This window comes from Buceros rhinoceros, unplaced genomic scaffold (genome assembly GCF_000710305.1).
Source record: "Buceros rhinoceros silvestris isolate BGI_N320 unplaced genomic scaffold, ASM71030v1 scaffold7643, whole genome shotgun sequence".
In the NCBI taxonomy this organism is placed as follows: Eukaryota; Metazoa; Chordata; class Aves; order Bucerotiformes; family Bucerotidae; genus Buceros; species Buceros rhinoceros.
The window spans coordinates 102,136-122,413 of NW_010404209.1; the positions used below are offsets into that span (position 1 = coordinate 102,136).

Here is a 20,278-nt window from a genome sequence, read left to right on the forward strand (position 1 = left end):
GGTGTGTGATGCCTCGCGACTCCAAACATAGGCACACAAAATCCCCAAGTACTACAATTTTCCTTTTCCTGAAAACATTCCAAGCTTTTTGTACTTTTAGAAAGTGGATTTGTAGAGGTGTCTGAATTAAGCACAGGCAAGGAAATGAAATTAAAACAACAGATATTTCTCACATCTTCCAAGACATAGGATGAAACATATTAAGGCACGAGTCTATTTTTCATTCAAGGAGCAAACAAAATCCCTTTAATGTGCTTCCTGAATTTCAGACAGAATGCACTACGTGTGCAATGTGCAGTTGCAGAGCACCTGACAGTCTGTGACTAACAAAAATGCTACATTTACTGTATGTAGTAAATGTATGTTGCTGTTTTGACTTGTAATTCTGTGGAGAACCTAACTGGGCCTGCCACTTTAAATGCTCCAGGAGTCTACAGCTACTTGAACTTTTTTAATGGACTGTGACAAAAGCCATGTCTTGCCTTTTCTGTAGCATAACAGAATGCAAAACTTAAACACCAGAGCCTGCTGCAGAAGGAGGTATCACACCAATACCTACCTGTCCTCAGATAGCATTCCCTCCCTTTGGAATCCCACTTTAATTTTCCTGCTGTTGTAGAGTATCAGAGTTACCTCTAATTCATGAGGTGGTGCCTGAAGGAATGCCACTAGACTCCCCTTGTGAGCCTGCGAAATCCTGGTCTCTGCCGTGCAGAAGTAAACATTGAAAGAGTCACTATGTCTATCACTCATAGTGCCAGACACAAGGAAACATCAGCAAACCAACACCAATGCGACTCGCCATCGCCATGCTGGTCTTGTTGAATTAGTTTCAGCACTATGACTTGTGTTAAATGACAGACTGTTAAAACTGCCAGCATTTCCGATTGTCTCTAAGAAATCTGCTTTCTAAAGATTTTCTATGCACCCACAGTATTAAATAGAATTGCTCTTTTGTCTTAGGTTTGCCTATGGTGATGTTTTTGTCTTGCAAGCCTGTTGAGGATACCACATCCACTTGTTTTCTCCCAAAGAATTTCTTCACAGACTTTTCACTCCCTTTTTACTTATCCTGTCCTTACAATCCTCATATTGTAGCTAGCTTTCATGTGATAGAGTCAGAAAGAAATTCATTCTGGTACCTTCTGGAGGGCTAAGTAAGTCTCTCTTCTCAGTGATTCTAGTTTTATTACCTATGTATTCTATATATGATATAGACAAGACATAGGGAGAACTGAACTGGATAAATCAAAAAATCAAATAAAAATTTAAATCTCATTAAAACAAGAAGTCCAGATCTAGTGGTCCTTACATTTTGTCTTGTTTAGGGACAGTTTAAGAGTGATGGTAATTATCACTAGAAAAGAACAAATCCCTGAGACAGTGTAAAACCAGTACCACATGTTAACAACTGCAGTTCAGTTTAGAGATTTCCTGGTTTGTAAATTAGTCCACAAACTGAAGAAAGGTAAAGTAGATAACATATCACCCTCTTCTGAATTCACTAGCAGATGAATGTATCAATTAATTTAATGCAGTGAAACATTTTCCACACTGCAAGAAGATAGTAAGTTACATCAGGAGCTAATTTGGCTGTGATTAATTTAGAAGCAGTATATGGAGAATTCAAAACTGCTGCCCTAACATTGGTCTACGTGAAACCCTAAACTCAGACTCTGGCTTCACCATCATTTTTGCAGTAATGGCATTACGTGAACGTTGCCATGCTTTCCGCAGGTTTAATGGACAAGGGAGATGGAATGTATTAGTCTCAGCTGTGAATTTCCAGTCCAACTGTTACATGGACTTTTGTGTAACTGCCTATTTTTCAGTAGTTACGATCAAACTCCAAAAGGCTTTGCCTGTGTGTTTATTTACAAAAAGAAAAAAAAAAGCCACAAAATTTAAAAACGCTTAACATCAAGACCTCCATTTCAAACTGTGTAGAGAATCAGGCTGAAAACACAATCTTTTTTAGAGGTGAGCCTTGCTGCTTTCCAGATCTATTTTTTTTTGTCCTTTGAGTGCCCACCAATATGTTTCCTCTCCCATCTTAGTTTCCTTTTCATCCCCACAGGTATAAAACTCTTTCTAGTTTCTTTTCCAGCATTCCTGTTACATACCATGGGAAAACCTGTGTCTTTTTCCTGTCATCCTATATTTCTTTTTTTTTCTGTTAGACTAGGCCCTTCCATCCCAGTATTCCTATAACTGTAATCCTCATAAAAATGCATATTATTAATGGTACACCTGAAAAGAAAAATACCCAAACTTTGTGTATTGTGATGCTCCTGGAAATCAGTTAGAAAAATTTAAATCCTACATGTTGATCAAACCTAAAACCTGCAAATTGAAGCAATTTGTTCCTTGCAGTACTACTGTTTACAAAAAATATTCTTTAAAATATTAATGGAGGTTTAAGGAAAGGTGTTTATTTCAGTATTATTTGTAATATTAATAGGGCAAAATTAAACCTCTCTACCCCTTAGGTCTTTCTTTAATTTTTTAATTTATATTTAAGCATTACTCTTTCCATTTTTCATGTTTTGATGCAATGGCAACCCAGGATAACAAAAGAAATTTCAGTTTCTCTTTAACAAGTTTCTCTTTCCCAAATATCCTGCAGCAGATATGACCGGGGTATTTGTGAAGTATTATGCTTTCAAGAAATAATTGTTGAAAATTAAGTCAGGGGTTTTTTTTAATTGACGATTTTTTTACCATACTTTTCTGGAAAAAAACTAGAGATAAGGAATTCCCTTTTGATGGGGATTAATTTTTTTATATAGTTTGCCGTCTGTAAACTTCCTTTTCTTTTTTTTTTCTTTTTTTCTTTTTTTTCCTTTTAGGCTTTACACCCCCTGGGATGGATAGGTCATCTCCGGACAACAGTCCAGTCCATGGCTTGTTACGTCAGCCCTCCATTACAACAGGAGCCAACATCCCTATTATAACAGAGCTGGGTAAGGAAAGCTAACATTTATCCTTTCACGTGCATTCCCACATCTTTTTCCCACTTCCTTTGTCATGCAGTCTCAGGGAAATTACCTATACTTTATCTTATATGCTATGTTTTCTCTTCTGATAACTATTTTGAATTACTCGCTCTGAAGAAAGATTAGTAACAGTTCTTTTACTTTATTTGAATAACTGAAATGTATTTCTCTCTTTCCTTTGGGTTCTCTCCATTTTCTTAAATAAACATTCTATCAGATGATGTTTTTTACATAGCATAACAAATAAGCAGGGGTCTTTGGGCTAAGGTTAGAAAAGAAAAATAAAACCACAGTAAGTATGAGCAGACATTTCCTGTGCATTTAATCAATAGTAAGAGACCATTTGTTTATTTCTTCATGGTCCAGAACTGTTTAATCATGTGTAACCAAACTCTGTATAATAGTATGAGACATTTTACTCCTGAGAATATGATGATGGTAGGTAACCAGGCTCTGATTTCCACTCTAGCTGTGGGTATTTATGTTGTCAAGTGGTGTGATGTGAAGTGCAGAAGCTGTTCTGTTTTTTTCATGGCAAATACAAACTTGATTTGTGGTCCTTTGTCCTTTTATTTTCTTTTTCAGTTTTCTTTTTCAGAGTTTACTTGTCTTTTTCCCTTACTTTATTCTCTTTCTGTACTTTCTTTTCCTCCTAAATACTTTACTTATTAGCTAAGCCTGGCAAACTTCTGCCTTTGGTTTCAATCAGTCAGGAAAAAAACAGTGGAACCCACATTCTAATGATAACTGAACTGGGTAAGAAGTGCCTTTTTCCTTCACATCACTGTCTTATTTTCTGTTGTTGTTGTTCTTACTGGCATCAGCTTTTCCTTTATTTATTTGGCTGTATCAGAGGGGCTACCCTCATGGCACTGCTTTGAATGTGTTTTATTTGTGGTTCTGGTTGAAATTGACTGTCTTGTTCTGGCCTTTCTTAATGATTTTTTTTTTTTTTTTCACGCAGCATCAGTAAACCTTTGATCACACTCTCCTGACCTGCCGGCTGTTTTCATAGCACCTTCTCACCAATTCATTTTCTTTGGCCTGGGTCTCCACCTCCTGAGCCCTCCCTCCCCCTCCACTGATTTTTCTCTCCTTTTCTCTCTCTTTTTTTTTTTCTTTTTTTTTTTTGTTATTTCAGCCTATTGTAATTTGGTCGACATGCCTTAGCAGTTCTCACAGCAAGTCCAAGAAGAAGTAAAAGATACCAGAAAAAACCAACCAAACAAAAAAAACCCAACAAAACACCAGCACCTTGCTTTCCCTTAAGCTATTTTTTTGTTTATTTATTTGGGAGAATAGGCCTTTTCTCAGCAGCTCAGGTTTTGAAGCTGTAAGAAAGCAGCCAAGCTTCTGTGATGCTCCCTCTCAATAAAGAGCTCTCACCAGCTGTTGCAAGCAGTGTTTGATGAGAATTTCCTGTTGTGCAGCACCACCTATTCATGCCTACCTCACCTAGCCCAGAGACCTTTTGTAGAAATCCTAGCTTGCTAACCTGCATCAGGAATATAAAGATATTGAGGATAAACCCACACTTGCAGCATTCACATTAGATTTGTAGTACCTTGAAAACTGACACCATGCATGGCTAGCAAGCTGGTGTCAAAAAGTCAGGTATTAGTCTGCCAGACGTAAGTGGAAAAAGAATGCTACTGTCAATAGTGCCTACTCTCAAGTAGCAAATTAAACTAAGGCACAAGCTCTTCAAAAAGTACATTTTGAAATGATACGTCAGGCTTTCAAATACTATTTTGCTCAAGAATCTGGAGAATAAATTGATAGCCGTTGTACAAAGAAAAGAGTATTGTGGATATTGATGTTTGCTAGGATGAAATTCTTCTGACTGCCAGGGCAGAACACTTCTCTGTTTACAGTGCTGAGGTGTTATGTTTTCAGGGTTACATCAGGGAGCGGGGAGGAAGGAATTTTAAATCCTGCTTCAGCTCACGTCCTGACTGAATGATCATGGCCAAGTACTGACTCAACAGGGCTCTAAATGGAGGATAACAATTCTCATCTCCTTTAGACAGCTATTGTGGGGCTTTATCTATAGTTACTCTTGTGTTGTAAGCTAAGCATGACAAACACAGTAGTATATACAGGAAAAGGAGTGAATGGAAAATGAAACCCTATAGGATGGAAGATCAGAATAGCAGGCAGAAGAATTTCTAACCTAAGAAGTCCAGAGATGAAACCTGATCAAGTTAACAGCAGCCCTCATGTCATTTTCAAAGCTTGCTGGGTTGGCTCAGGAGATGTGTTCACATGGGGAATCGAAACATAGTCAATATGTGCAGTTTCAAATGCTGAAAAAGTTTCTCATTTCCCTTCCTTGCATGTGAACTGAAATTAAGTTTTCATTTAGTAAGTTAAAGGGTATTTCGATGGCATAGCTAAGCAGTCTGTGCTTTCATGCCTGAGGAGGACTAATATGGAAATGAGATATTTCATGAAATATGATCCACTTGATACACTGATCTCAAGGAAGCTACTATTTTTAGTGGGATAAGATGGAAGCAGAGAGCTTAACTGTGACAGTGAAATGCCAGAGAAAGTCTAAATGACAAATATTACTTTATTTGGGCTTTTTCTTTAAAACAGCCTGATGTAGATTCTTTTTCACACTGCCTAATATAGAATTTGTAGCTAAGGAAGTGAAATTATGGAGACAAATATTTGAACAAAAAGCAGTGCTCCAAAGAGTAGCTGGAGTTGCTCATTCATCCAGATAGATGCATGTTAAAGGGACAGTTTATCTTCTTTTGAGGCACAAGTGGATTCACACCACTCCAGTAAGAATCTCAGCAGTGCATCTAACAGGCGTCTGTGGCGTGTGTCAGAGTTTTATGGACAGACTTTTTTTTTTACAACAGGGTTCTGTCTTGGTATCTTGTGACAGCATTTCACTGTACACACATACAGCCTCACCCACTGTACCCGACCAACACCAAGATCGTCTCAATATCTAAAAGAGCGTCAGGTATCTCATTTTGAGTGCAGACAGCTGATGTCACGAAGCTACTTTTACAGCAAAGTGATAGTCACCTCTTGAGCAAGAGGGTCACCTGTCACGAGCAAGATAACCATCAAAAGATTCTTAAATGCACATTTTCACATCCATCTTGATTTCATTTTCAGTGACGTCAAAGACACAAGTCTATGTTTCCAGACATATGCTGTTTCTTTTTCTTTCTGACTGTGTAATGTGTAAGGTCACATGCTGGTAACCCAGAAGCACCTTGTGATTTTTGTTATTATTATTATTTTCAGTAAATGATTCAAATGTTCAGTTCTTGGACCAAGATGATGATGATGATCCAGACACAGAACTGTATCTCACGCAACCCTTTGCATGTGGAACCGCGTTTGCTGTCAGTGTGCTGGACTCTCTCATGAGCGCAGTAAGCAAACAAAATCTTTTTCATTCCCTTTCATCAGACTTATTGTGAAGGAGTACGTTTTCCACAGATAGTCAGAAGAAGACAGTTTTCTCTTAGATGTCAAGAGAATTTTTTAGTTGGACACAGAGACGTTAAAGCAACTGAGATATCTAGCACTACCCTGAGTCCACAGTTTTAAAGGCAAAGAGTCTCATGTCAGGCTTTAAGGATAATATTTTTTTTAAAAAAAGTTGTATCTCCTTCCTGAAACCCAGACCCAAATTCAGTGTGTCAGTCCCTGTGCTCACCATCGTGTCAGACAACATCAACTGTGTTTTAAGGCTTTTAATTTCCTGTAGCCATGAGCAATGCTCTGAGTATGAGCGCTAGGGGACACTAATAGAACTATGCGAAAGCCATTATACACATTATGTGAACTCTAGTTGTGTGAAGAGAGGTCATCATCTCTTTTTCACATGAGTTCTCTTGAGAATCAAAACATAAGCATATGCCAGAAACTACAGATGGTGGCCTTTGGTTATGTCTACATTAGGGGTTTTGGTTTGCAGCCATAGTACAGTTTTGAAGCAAACGCCTCAGTCACACTCCCTTTCATCCTCTCTTGCATCATATTGGCTAGGTTTCCAGAGTTGGTCTGTGAGACCTGCACTTCTTTCAGAGATACCTTGATCTCTGCTATATGTAGCAAGGACATAGTCTTTCTAAAATCGGAGCATCGGCTTCCTGAGCCTCTCATGGAATAAAGTTCCATGGTGCTGGGAATCACCCATGTAATATTAGAAGTGAGCAAATGGATTTCCTTAAAGGACCAAAGTCTGACCTTCCTGTAAATTCAGAGTGAAGCTTTTTGCTTTAAAGAAAAATTTACAGTGATCTTTATTATTTAATATTTTATTTGCATATTGTATTTATGTGTCTGTATTTTGTATTTTTATTCCCAGTTATATTCTTCATATGTTCCACCCACAGATGAATAATATCAGTCTACACTGATAAAATTTTATTCCAGTGTAACCTAAGAGTTTGCAGTAAACTCAGAAAATACTTTTTTCAAAGTTATTTGCCATAATTTGCAGACATATAATTCATAAATTCAGATAGCCTAAGCAAGCACACTTAAACTCTGAACCTTCTCTAATAAAAATGTCTATGTATAAAATATTTAGTATTTTTCATTATAAATTGGAATAATTCAACATGAAGTTTCAAAATTCTTAGCCTGAGAGCTGTTTATTTACTTCCATTATTATCTAAATCAATGTACCTGAATGAACTGTTCAGTAGCACGCTTCCAGAAGTTTGGAAAAATAGTGTTAATTCTTTTGATTGCCTCTGGCATCGCCACAAAAAGAGAGTGAAATGTTGTGGACACCATTGCTTTCTTGTGCAAAGATATATCATGTAATAATAGTGAGGAAATAAGAAATATGTGGAACATGGCTGTTCAGAAATTTTTATTTGGAACTCAGCATATAATCCTCACAGTATTTTTAGTTATTGCTAGCTTTTATTAACATTTCATTTTTGACCATGTGAGCCTCTGTTTCTGCAATTCTTTTCTTCAATAGAATTTTTTTTTCAAATATTTTTACATCTACATGGTCATGTTTTATGTCAGGGACAGGGCAGCCTGAAGGTAGAGAAGTAGATGTGATAACAAGAGTAGAAACTTCTAACTTAAAAAAATACTAATCGGGAAGTCAAGCTAAGGATTTGGTCAGTCACATTTGTTCACCATCCTGTCTTTTCTTTTACCCCTTTGCTGATAAGTGGCAGTGTTATTTTCTCTTTTATTTCTCAAAGGCCTAGTAAAGAGGTGGAAAAGGACAATTCTTCCTGACCCTTCAGAAAGTGTAAGATGTGTGAGATGTTTCACTTTACTAACCTATTCTCATGGGTAGGATGTATTCTCCTTTCATTTCTTCTCCAAGGAAGAGAGCATTTCTCACATAAACTAATCTGCTTACACTATATTATCTCTTTTTTTGCCCTAGAGTATATGTGTTTTTAGGGACCAGCTTCTATTTATTCTGCCTAATTTCAAGCCAGTACTGGCAAACTGAACGCAGAAACCCAAGTAAATTGTGAGATCTGCAGTAATGCTTTCATCCTATACATTACACAGGAATTCTCTAAGAAGGAAATAATTCACCCAGTGCTGGCCAATGCCAGCTCACTTTGAAAGAAGGATAGAGTTCATTATTCAACCCACTTAGTGATTTGAGGTTTTTTATTGCTTGAATTTGATGTAAAAATTCCAACTTGTGATCTCTGTTAATATTTTTGGAATTGCAAATTCCCTATATGGTCTACAATAGAATCATAGAATCACAGAATTGTGTGGTGAAGAGACCTTCAAGATCATGAAGTCCAACCCTTAATCCAGCACTGCCGTGTCACCACTAAGCCATAGCCCTAAACACCACATTTACGTATCTTTAAAACACCTCCAGGGCTGGTGACTCCACCACTTCCCTGAGCAGCCTGTTCTAGTGCTTGACAACCTTTTTGGTGAAAAAAATTTTCCTAATATACAATCTAAATCTCTCCTGGTGCAACTTTGAGGCTAATTCCTCTTATCCTATTGCTTGTCACTTGGGAGAACAGACTGACCCCGACCTCACTACAGGCTTCTTTCAGTAGTTGTAGAGAGCAATAAGGTCTCCCCTAAGCCTCCTTTTCTCCAGGCTGAACAACCCCCCTTCCCTCAGCTGCTCCTCATAGGACTTGTGATCCACACCCTTCATCAACTTCATTGACCTTCTTCATTGACCTCAATGTCCTTCTTGAAGGGGCCCAAAACTGAATGCAATATTCAAGGTCTGGCCTCACCAGTGTCAAGTACAGGGGGACAATCATTTCCCTTCTCCTGCTGGTCACACTGTTCCTGATACATGCCAGGATGCTGTTGGCTTTCTTGGCCACCTGGGCACTCTGCTGGCTCATATTCAGCTGCTGTTGACCAACACCCCCAGGTCCTTTTCTGCTGGGCAGCTTTCCAGTCACTCTTCCCCAGCCTGTAACATTGCAGGGGGATGTTGTGGCCCAAGTGCAGGACCCGGCACTTGACCTTGTTGAACCTTATACAATAGGCCTTGGCCCATTGATCCAGCCTGTCCAGATCCCTCTGTAGAGCTTCCTGACTTTCAAGCAGAGCAGCACTCCCACCTAGAATCACAGAATCATCTGGTTTGAAGAGACCTTTAAGATCATCAAGGCCAACCGTTCACCCTGCACTGCCAGGGTCCCTAAACCATGTCCCTCAGCATCACACGTACACGTCTCTTGAACACTCCCAGGGATGGGGACTCCACCACCTCCCCGGGGAGACTGTTCCAGTGCTAGACAACCCTCTTTGTAAAGAAGTTTTTCCTGATAACTACCCTAGATCTTCCTTGACACAACTTAATGCCATTTCCTCTTGTCCTGTCACTTGTCACATGGAAGAAGACGCCAACCCCCATCTAACTGGGTGCATTCTGTAACCTTACTGAGGGTACACTCGATCCCCTCATCCGGTTCACTGGTAACGATATTAAAGAGAACTGATCCCTAGTGAACACAAAGATAATCTTCTATTGTACAAAGGTACAATACATGAACTACTCCATTAAGAATTAATCTCTTCTCACACTAGTGGGGTTTTATTGTAAAACAGGTGTAAGAAAAATCAGGAAGTAGAATAATACCCACACATACACTATTTTTTTCTGACCTGCAGGTAATTTCAAACATACACATAGATGTATGTAAATAGAAAAAGAGGTACAAAGTATATTTAATGTAATTTACTAAAGTATTCAGTTAATTATAATGGGAATTATTAGTATATAATAATATTAATGATTCAACAGTGTTAATCGGTGTTAAATAATTGTTTTCTTTTATATATTTGTATTAATATTGAAGTAGTGGACTAAACCGTACTCATGAATCTCAATTAAAAACAATGCATTTACGCTTTCTGCAAGTTTAGCATTATTTCCTGTAAGAGGACAGTATTAGGTATTTTAAATTTGAAATTGTCTGTTATTTTCTTATTTCAAAGATAAAGGTCTTAATGAACTTTATTTTTCAAAACGCCATTTACAGGCTATCTACACACAGTTTGTCCTCTGCAGCAGAGGCAAGCTTATGATTCACAGTGTGATATTTTGAAGATCATTGCTCAGAAGACAATAACAAGCTCAAACCTGCACTGTCTTTTTGATGAGTTGGTGTGAGTGGGCTCCGCAGGCTTCGGCCAAAGTGCTTTACTGTACTCTGTGAAGACTGTAGGCATGGTTTGTGTTTTAAGTGTGGCAGCGGCTATTGTTAAATCGCACCAGCTAATCATTATTATGTCTTTGAAGAGACATTTCTGCTATCAGAGACTTCAATGATGTATTAATATTTGTTTTGTCATAACATATGCAAATCCAGGGAAAGAAATGTAGTCTGTCAGTCTCAAGGTGGCGCCGCTGCTGAAAAGCAAAGCATGTTCTCATCACCAAACTGAATGTGACTAATGAAACATAGGATTGGAAGCATCTTTTAGATAATGTGGATTTTTCTCAAAAAGATTATTTTCAGCTATAAAAAAGTTACACAACATAGAATAGCTTAAGGGAAGGAAATTTTTGAGAAGTACTTTTTCCCTTTCTGTCTCTTGTTGAGATAGTTATTCTAGAAAATCCTTTGTGTTCAAGGAAACCAGCTTTATCAACTCGCAGTACCTTCAAACGTTTGAACAACTGGCCTGAGAGCCAAAGCTTCTTTACTATTCCTTTTGACAACGACACTATGAGAACCACAGAAGCTCTGGCTGGTTGGCATCCCTCCCATACATACTGCTGAAAATAGAGTCGATATTATGGTTGGAGTGGTGCTGTTAGAGGCAAGGATCTTCAGAACCCGATTATACTGTTAAACATTTGAGATCCTAGAATTTATTTTCATGTGCTAGAACTTTACGTCCTGATTTTTGTCCTATAATACTAAATTCTAGTTTTTCTTCATATAAATGAAAGCACAGAATGGAAGACAGTAGTTAAACCCGTATCACTGTATCCCTTGCTTAGGAGTTGTCCCTCAGGGATCCTCACAGCCTTATTTATACAGAAAAGAAACTGTTCCAATCTACGATACGGACATTTTGAAACACAAGTTTGTGCGAGTCTGTTCAGGCGATTAGCAAGCAGCATCCTGTAACATAAAGTGTCCCAAACTTGGTTAAAGTTTGGATAATATATTCAGAATCAATAGATTTTCAAACTGTGAAGTGCTGTTGTTTATTTTCTGCTGTTGGTTCTGTCTCAAAGGCCCTTTTGTTATTGGTATAATTTACTGATGTTAGCTCAGTCATTCTTCAGGTTTGGGTATATGTTATTCATTCAACAGAATTCCTCTACCTGAAAAAGAAAACCAAGTTAAAATATTTGTTTGAAAGCAATGTTAAAAACTGCATGCAGTGGAGGAGGTGTCTTTTTGAAAGAAATCCATATGTGACTTGGAAAATGACAATTTTAGGGTAATTATAAATGAAAGGCAAAATGATATTAAAGTTAAAGCAATGATATTAAAAAATGGGCTAATTTTCAGTTGAATTTTATGTAAAAGACCAATTAGTTTAAAAGGCTTGACAGAATTAACTGCAAAACATAAGCACACTGGTAATTATACTTTAAAAAATGATTGAACGAATGGGAAAGCATCCCTGAAACGTTTGAAAGAGCTGCACTACAGTTCCGGAGCATAGGCTAGGTGGCACTGCTAGCTTAGATATCTGTGTCAGAATTTCCTTGCTATTTACCCCATTTCAGTGTCTATGAGGCACTTCCTTTTTTCTGTGTTTATACTACACCTATTTCATATTCTCCTTCCGGATGCTGATTATAGCAATATCATAAAGATGTCCACTGTGGGATTCAGTTAATGACAGTAGCAAACAAGTATTTCTTCAGTTATAATTTCACAGTCAACAAAAGGGCTTCACTGCTATCACTGGAAAGTGTCTTGTTACTTTAAATGGAGCAGCACCTTTCCAAAGATATTCTGTAGATTGGTTTCTTATGAGCACTGGCATATCCAGGCCATGTACCCTCCCACAGAGCAAGTAGATCACTCTCAAATTAATTTCAATGTATTCTTATTCCAAAGGAAGTGGATATCAGCTAGTACAGCTTTTCAGTGTCCCCCAGTTCCAGACTAGCCAGAGGTAGTGAGAGGAGACTGCTTTTTATGCCAGTCAAAAGCGTGGACAGACAGGTTTTTCTGAGGAGCGTTAAATACTTTAGTACAGGAGGAAGCAACCCTGTTTACCTGAAGGTGAGAAGTTGGAGCTTCCTATTCACCCATCCTTTCTTGCTTATGAACAGGCATTTTCTGATCAGAGCAGCCGATCCTGAAAGTTGGAATCTTTTCAGTCACTGATACCACAAAAAAAAAAACAAACCAAAAACCCCAAAATGAACCCAAACCATCCTTTGGCTGTGTTAACTATTTGACTGAATGGTGATCCACTTCAGTCATGGTGTGAAACCCAAATTAAGCCATTGCAGCTTTGCTTTAACATTTGTCTAGCAGTGGAGGGCCTTTACCCCACGACAGCATTCTGGTCCATTGACAGTAGACCCGATTCTTTTCTCGTTTGCATCAGTTCCATGGTAGTGTATGGCTCCCAGAGTTACTCCTGGTTGGCATGTGACATAAGTCAGAAATGGACCCATTATGTCTTAATTGCACTGGGGTTTGCAGCGGTTTGGGAGGGGGCATATTTTATTTTATTTTATTTGTATTAATGAATTTGTGACAGGTGCTTGACTTCATACATTATTTTACTACTGCTTTCATATCTCGGTTTAGTATGAGCTCTGTAGTAAAATGAGTGATATGACCACAGTATAATTTCTTGTAGATCATGCTCCAGTGAGATACAACTAAATTTAAAGTGAGGGGTAATTGTGTACTTGCACAGTAGAAAATTCAGATGTACTAAGAGTATATGTGTTTAACCTTGGATTATGGCTCTAGTTGCTATGATTTGAATTACAAAGAGATGAAGAGTTGTAAACCATTGAAGGCTGGCCTAATGATAGCTCCGAAAGAGTTATAAAATTATTAGTACAATTTTAGACTTTCGCATGTTTTACCAATCACTGCAAGTCAGCAGTCCATAGAACCATACTATTTTACATGAACCAGCATCCATCAGTCATAGAGCAGGTGAATATTTCTTACCATAGTTCGCCTTTTTGTAAACTAGTCTTGAAAAAAATCTACCGGTAAAGAAATGCTTTACTTTTGTTTCATGTTCTTCCGTCTTGATTTATAGATGTAAAACTGAGAATAGCATTTTTAATAACGCTAAATATCACTACTTAGAGAAGAAAGAGGAATCAAAAAATACTGAATAAAAGTGTAAGGAAGGCATGATAAAAGGTGCTGTTGCAGAAAATTGTATGTTTTTGTGAAGAGTTGTGCTTTAAGTACCGTACAGAATATGTTGAAGCACATTTTTACTGAAAGGGCTTTTCCAGCTTTTACAGTTGCAGTGCCTCCAGCCTCTAGATCTGGCAGAATTTGGCTTTATATCCATGAAACTGGTGGCAAGAAATGTTGCCTAACTGCAGGAGCAAAGGAATTGTGCGAGTTATTTTAGTTCTGAGAGGTATACAGTATAAACTGACGAAGTCTAAGAAAAGATACTAAACTTAATGTTGATTTTTTTGTTCTGAGTACTTCCATTTTGGAAAAGTATAGCACAGTGGGAAGGGTTGCCAAAGACAGCACCTCCGATTGTTATCTCAGGGACAACAAGGAGGAAGTAATTGAAGAATAAACAATTACACCAGAAAGTGTTCTCTCTCTCACTGAAGCAATTCCTATTAAACATCATGTAATCACTCCAGACTTGCTCTTCTGCAAGGGGTCACATTGATTTTTCTATATGTTAAGAAAGGTTTGAGTATCACACTTGAATTGTTACACAGTGCATCCACATATATACGAGCTGATTTGTGATTAGCGGTTGTTTTAGACTAACTGGATTGTCTTGAGCTCCTGCTAATGTCAGACAACTCTTTACGGTACACTTTGTATTAAAAATATGTAGTGCCTTATCTGAGCTAATTCAAAATAATTGGAGTTGATGAGATGCAAATATTTGCTTTAGGGCATATATAACAATATGTATAACAATATATAACAATATGTTCCTCTCATTTTAATTAATCAACAGGTGAGTGGCATATATGCCTATGTAAATAAGCAGAGAAGCTCGAAGTTACAAAATTTCGATGTAACAGTGAAAAACATTGCCACATAGAATTAATTTTCTCCTGTTTTATCTGTCATCTCAAATGAACAATAAAATTGAAGTTTCATTATACAAAGAAATAATATCATAATATCGTAACATGGATAGGAAACCAGTTCAGCTTTTTGATCTCAGGATGAAATATGTCAATCAATACCTGAATGTACCCATGTATTAAATACAATTACATTATATAGATGGAATTTAATTGAAAATTATTATTTAAAAAGTACTATCTTTAGACAACAAACACTGTTTGAGAATTTAGTATTCATTTTTACTTTGTTAGATTATAGACACTTGTTCCAATTCCCAAATTCAACACAAGTCACAAATCTAGCAATGGAATCCACAAATCCAGTGAAGCCAATCCTGAGCTCATTTTCTTCTCCTGTGTTCCCCATACTTGCAAAGCTTTGGAAAACAGTTGGGTGACATTGTAAGTGATGGTGTCTCTGGTTTTTTGTTCAATATTATTTTTTGCCCAGTACATTACATTGCAGATAATTAACTATCTTTGAACTATACCAGTACACTTTTAAGTGAACTTGAAAGTCATTCGTCTGGCGTTAAATTAATATTTAAAATACCCACTGTTTGCCTGACAGACCAGCAATGCTACAGACGCTGGCAAAATGTCAGTGTGAAGTAAATCTTCCCTAATAAAGCACACTTACCCTATACCCTAGAGTTTTTTAAAAGGACCACCAGGATCCCAAACTCATCATACATTTATCTGGAATGAACTCAAGATGTTTAATTGATACATGCTTATGTCTGAACACTGTCAAGTCTCGTAATAATATGTTTAGTACAATACATCGGTTAGACTGCTAGAGTCCAGCCACTGTAATAAGTAATGACATTTGCAGCACAAAGGCAGCTCCCCAACGAATTGGTGACAAGAGTAAAAAGGCAATCTAGCCTGTGTAAGCTTTAAATGTGGTCTGAATTTTACAATTACATGTCCTAAAGCCCATTATTAGACATGAAGGCAATGAGAAGGAAAGCAGTCATAGCATCACTACTAACACCAATTATAGGAAACATAAATCATTCAAATTTTTGTACTTTAATAAAAATCAGCCTGAATTGGTGTTTAAAAGGAAGGATCTAGTGTAGGAGCCTAATGGGATAGAAGAAAATAGAGTAATTGGAGGCTGCTGTCTTTTCACTTTCTATATAAAATTATTTGAAGAGACAGCCAAGAACTTTAAACAGCAGAAACCCAGAAAAGTTGTAATTTGGATGTCTTCAGTTGTGACTTTAATGGTGTTTGCTTAAAGAGCTTTCTTTTATCTCTGCAGACATACTTCAATGACAATATCCTCACACTGATACGGACATTGGTAACAGGAGGAGCCACACCAGAGCTGGAAGCACTGATTGCTGAGGAAAATGCTTTGAGAGGAGGTTACAGCACGCCCCAGACACTTGCAAACAGGGACAGGTGTCGAGTTGCTCAGTTGGCTTTGTATGATGGGCCGTTTGCAGACCTAGGGGTAAGATGATGAGGGAAATGTAAGACCAAGGCTGGTTTGCTCTCCCCTTTTTTTTTTTCCTCTCAGACTGAATTAAAAATCTGTCTTGATTAGCAAATAATTTCTATTCTTTAAGTTAATAGAGCTTTTGGTTCATTTGACAATTCACAGCACAGGGTACCAGGTTTGCTCTTACCCTTTTTAAGAAGCTGTATGACTTCCCAGACTCCTTGACAAGATATTTCATAAAAAAAATCCTGTGGCTCTTCTTCGTTGTCAGCTGAAGAGATGATTGAGCTGACTTGGATGATATAACCATTCTAACACTAATCCATGGTAAACATGAGCAATATATATATCTTTGCTGGGTTTTGATAAGCTTACTTACTCTTTCCATGGAGCTTCCAGTTCTTGCTTAAAATATGCTTATTAGCTTGAAAAGAAAGCTATAAGGTTTGTTTTCTGCTGTTTCTGGATGAACTGAAATTCTTGTGAAATACTAATTTTCTGACATTTTGAATCCACTATCCTAAGAGTAAAGTAAAAAAAAAAAAAAAAATGCAAAAACCAGTTTTTAAAATTGGCGCATTTGGATAAAGAAGTGTCTAGAACAATTTTCTGGACCACATCATGTAGTTTTGTGGCAAATCCCAAAGCACCCACATTGCTTTGATTATGATGTAGGTTTTGATTTTTCTTAAATTAACCTTGTATTCACCAGTTCTGTTCAAAAAGAATGGAATGTCTTTCGCAGAAATTACGCAGAATCCCAATTTAAGGAGTAAGGGTGATGAGAGTACACAGATAGAAGTAAACAGCCTTCCAGCTCATGTAGAAGTCCATTCATAGCTGAGACTAACAGCTCATCAAAACACTTGGGCATGCAGTGTAACATTTTCACAATAAACAATACTAATCCTTCAAATTTTGACAAAGCCTCAATTGCAGTACATCAGTGAAGGTAGAATGAACTAACTCATCGTTACTGAAAAATCAATATTTTAGATATAAAAATTATCAAATATAACATTTTTTTGCTAATCAAAACATTTTATATTAGATCTTAAACACAGCATGCAATTTATCACTATTTTACAGTGGGAGATACTTTATTATCCTTTTAAATCCTCAGAACTCTAATTTCTGTTGTGCTCCCCAGTGAATTTATTTGGCTAGATGGCAATATGGCTACTGTCAAAAAAGAGTCAAAAATACTACCAATTTTAATACCAGCAGTCATTGTAGTTTGTAGAATATGTATCATTTGGAACCAAAATTTTTACTTTCAACTTAAAGCAAATCACTTGCTTTTCCAAATTTACCATAATTTCATGGACCAAGGCTCTCCAAACTAATGATCATGTTACTTAAGTACTTATTTGAAATAAAACTTTTAGATTATTCATTTGGGCAAAAGATTCTCCTTTGTAACAAAGAATAGACAGTCTATACACTGTCCTTTTTGTACAGGCTTATACTGAAAATCCATTTCCCTGACATTGTGTTAACAGAGAAAACGAAGGAAAAAAAATGCTGTTCTCTCTCTTTTTTTTTTTTTCCTTTCTCCTTTCTTTCTCCTAGGATGGAGGTTGTTATGGAGATCTATTTTGTAAAGCACTGAAAACATACAATATGCTTTGCTTTGGAATTTATCGATTAAGGGATGCACATCTAAGTACTCCCAGCCAATGCACTAAACGGTAGGTCCAGTCTTGTAGAATGTCTCTGCTTCATTTTTCGGTCTTCTTGGTGAGGAAGATCCCTGTAATAAATCTATACCAGGGTTTTCCCCATTGTTTACATAACTTTGCCACAAAAGCTAACTTTCTGAGGACTTCATGATAACTCTTTAACTGAGTTTAAGTCATAGGCTGGGTATCATAGCAGAAGTTTTCAGCTAGTTTTAATTAAAAATATTTAAAGTAAATTTCCAGAACGTATATTTATCTTGTTTGATTCATGATGCTCCATTGTTTCAAGAAGAGGACTTCAGTTTGCTTGTATCAATCAGCTATAAGTTACTGGATAATAATTTAGATTACAGTAGCTGGACATTTTTTCCTGAATGCTCAAGAAGTACTCCTTGTGGGCTTCCCATTGGTACTATCTGTATCTAATAATCAGTTCTTCCAGTAAGTGGAAAACCTTCTCTTGGGTTGCCGGTATTGTTACTTCAGTAGTAGCATCAAGGCTGACTTCAGTGCTTTAAATATAGAGCAGACACATTTCCATCTTTGTAAACTGAAGGCCACTAAAATGTGTCTTAAGTGCCTGCTAGAAATACACACACAGACCTGTACCAGAACTATCACAAATCTACCATCTGTTACAGTTCCATTCTCTACAAAAGATATTATTATGGGGTTAACATGGCAATAAACAACCCTGCCGCCCACCAAAGTGGTTTCTTCTGTAAGGGTTTGGACAAATTGGGTAGAAAAAAGTGATTTTCAGTTTAGATCGATGCTGTACTTGCTATACTTGGTATTATTGGTTGGATTAATAAGAGACTTCTGCCCCTGAGGCAGCTAAACCGGTTTTCTTATGAGCACTAAATTAATCTGAAAAGAGGGTTTGTGAACAATTTTTGCCCATTTCTTGCTTGGACAGAAAATGCCTGTTGTCTTGCTCAAGTATGTTTTTCACATGCATGCAAAAATTTAGCAGCAGGGTCTATAAGCCCTTCCTACCTTGAAAGGGGATTAGTTGAAGGTGGAGATTCTTGAAGTAGATAGAATTTTTATGGCAGGCCTGAAATGTATACTTAGCAATGCTGGATTCTTGGATGTGCAAATTTCTCTTTATAAATGCTCTTTGAGCCCATGGATGAACAAAATTAATCTCACTGCAAATTTGCTGATATATTTTCCTTAAGTTATTGTATATACAGTCACAATCCAAACAAATAATTATATCCCTTGTTCTACTGACAGAATTCAAATATTTAGTAAATATATAGTAAATATGTATTTAAATATAACTGCACCTAAAATCCTCCTCTCCCTGCTTTTCAGCCATTCTTTAAAGTACCAATGCTGGTGGGTATGTTACTGGTTGTTGTCAATATGTAAATCTGTTTGCTAGAGACATTGCATCATGGTGCAGCTAGAGAAAGGAGGGTGATTTGTATGGCATCTTCTTTGAAAAATGTTGACATGGCTCACTTGAACATCTTACTCAGACAGTATATCTCTGCAACAAAAAACATACAAAAAAAAGTGGTATCTGACATAAGAAGGCCCTAAATTATAACAGGTATTATGTGAGATAATATATGAGAGATTAGGTACACACTGAATGAAACGCAAAAATCTGAGTAAATGTTCATGAGATAACAACTCTAGAAGAAAATTTTTAATACAAATCTAAACGTGCTTTCTCTTTCTTTCCTCCTTTCTTTGTTTCTTCCTTTTTTTCCAGTTATGTTATCACAAACCCACCATATGAATTTGAGCTTGTGCCGACAGACTTGATCTTCTGTTTGATGCAATTTGACCACAACGCTGGCCAGTCCCGGGCCAGTCTTTCTCATTCCTCCCATTCCTCCTATTCTTCCAGCAAGAAGAGCTCATCAGTTCACTCCATCCCATCAACAGCAAACCGACCGAACCGTACCAAGACCAGGGATTCCCGGGAAAAACAGAAGTATGTGCAGGAAGATAGACTTTGATATGTGTACCTGCTCCCACTGTGTGTGAAACTTGCATTCACCACCCATTCTCCCCAGTTAATGTTTCCAGCAGTAATGTTCCCTGTTTTCCCATAGACTTCTCCGTTTTTGTACACATATTTTGCATATGTATGACAGTGTGCATGTGATTGTCATTTTTATTTCACCACCATAAAACCCTTAAGCACAACAGCAACAAAGCAGACGGACCAAAAGTTATTTACGATCTAGGGGAGAAAGAAAAATTCTAAACCCATAGGCACACTGAAAACATAAATAACTCACTGCAGTTACTCTACGTATCAGAAAATAGAGTATATTTAACATGAACACTTGCTCTTGATGTCAAAGTTACACAAAGAATGTCATTTAGTGCAGACATGTTGATGTATGTTGCGGTAGGTTTTTTTTATATTCATATTTACAGGAGTTGC

At 37.2% G+C, this 20,278-nt stretch overlaps 1 protein-coding gene across 1 annotated transcript in view; it reads left to right on the plus strand.

Moving 5' to 3' along the window:
• Positions 1-20,278, plus strand: part of LOC104490944 (calcium-activated potassium channel subunit alpha-1) — a gene marked incomplete at its 5' end in the record, with an annotated part of 129,780 nt that overhangs the window by 100,898 nt on the left and 8,604 nt on the right. Inside the window, 5 exons of the mRNA XM_010133295.1 lie at positions 2,850-2,963; positions 6,267-6,397; positions 16,001-16,195; positions 17,756-17,874; positions 19,595-19,819. Coding sequence (XP_010131597.1) covers positions 2,850-2,963; positions 6,267-6,397; positions 16,001-16,195; positions 17,756-17,874; positions 19,595-19,819 — 784 coding nt within the window. The remainder of the gene's footprint in view (positions 1-2,849; positions 2,964-6,266; positions 6,398-16,000; positions 16,196-17,755; positions 17,875-19,594; positions 19,820-20,278) is intronic.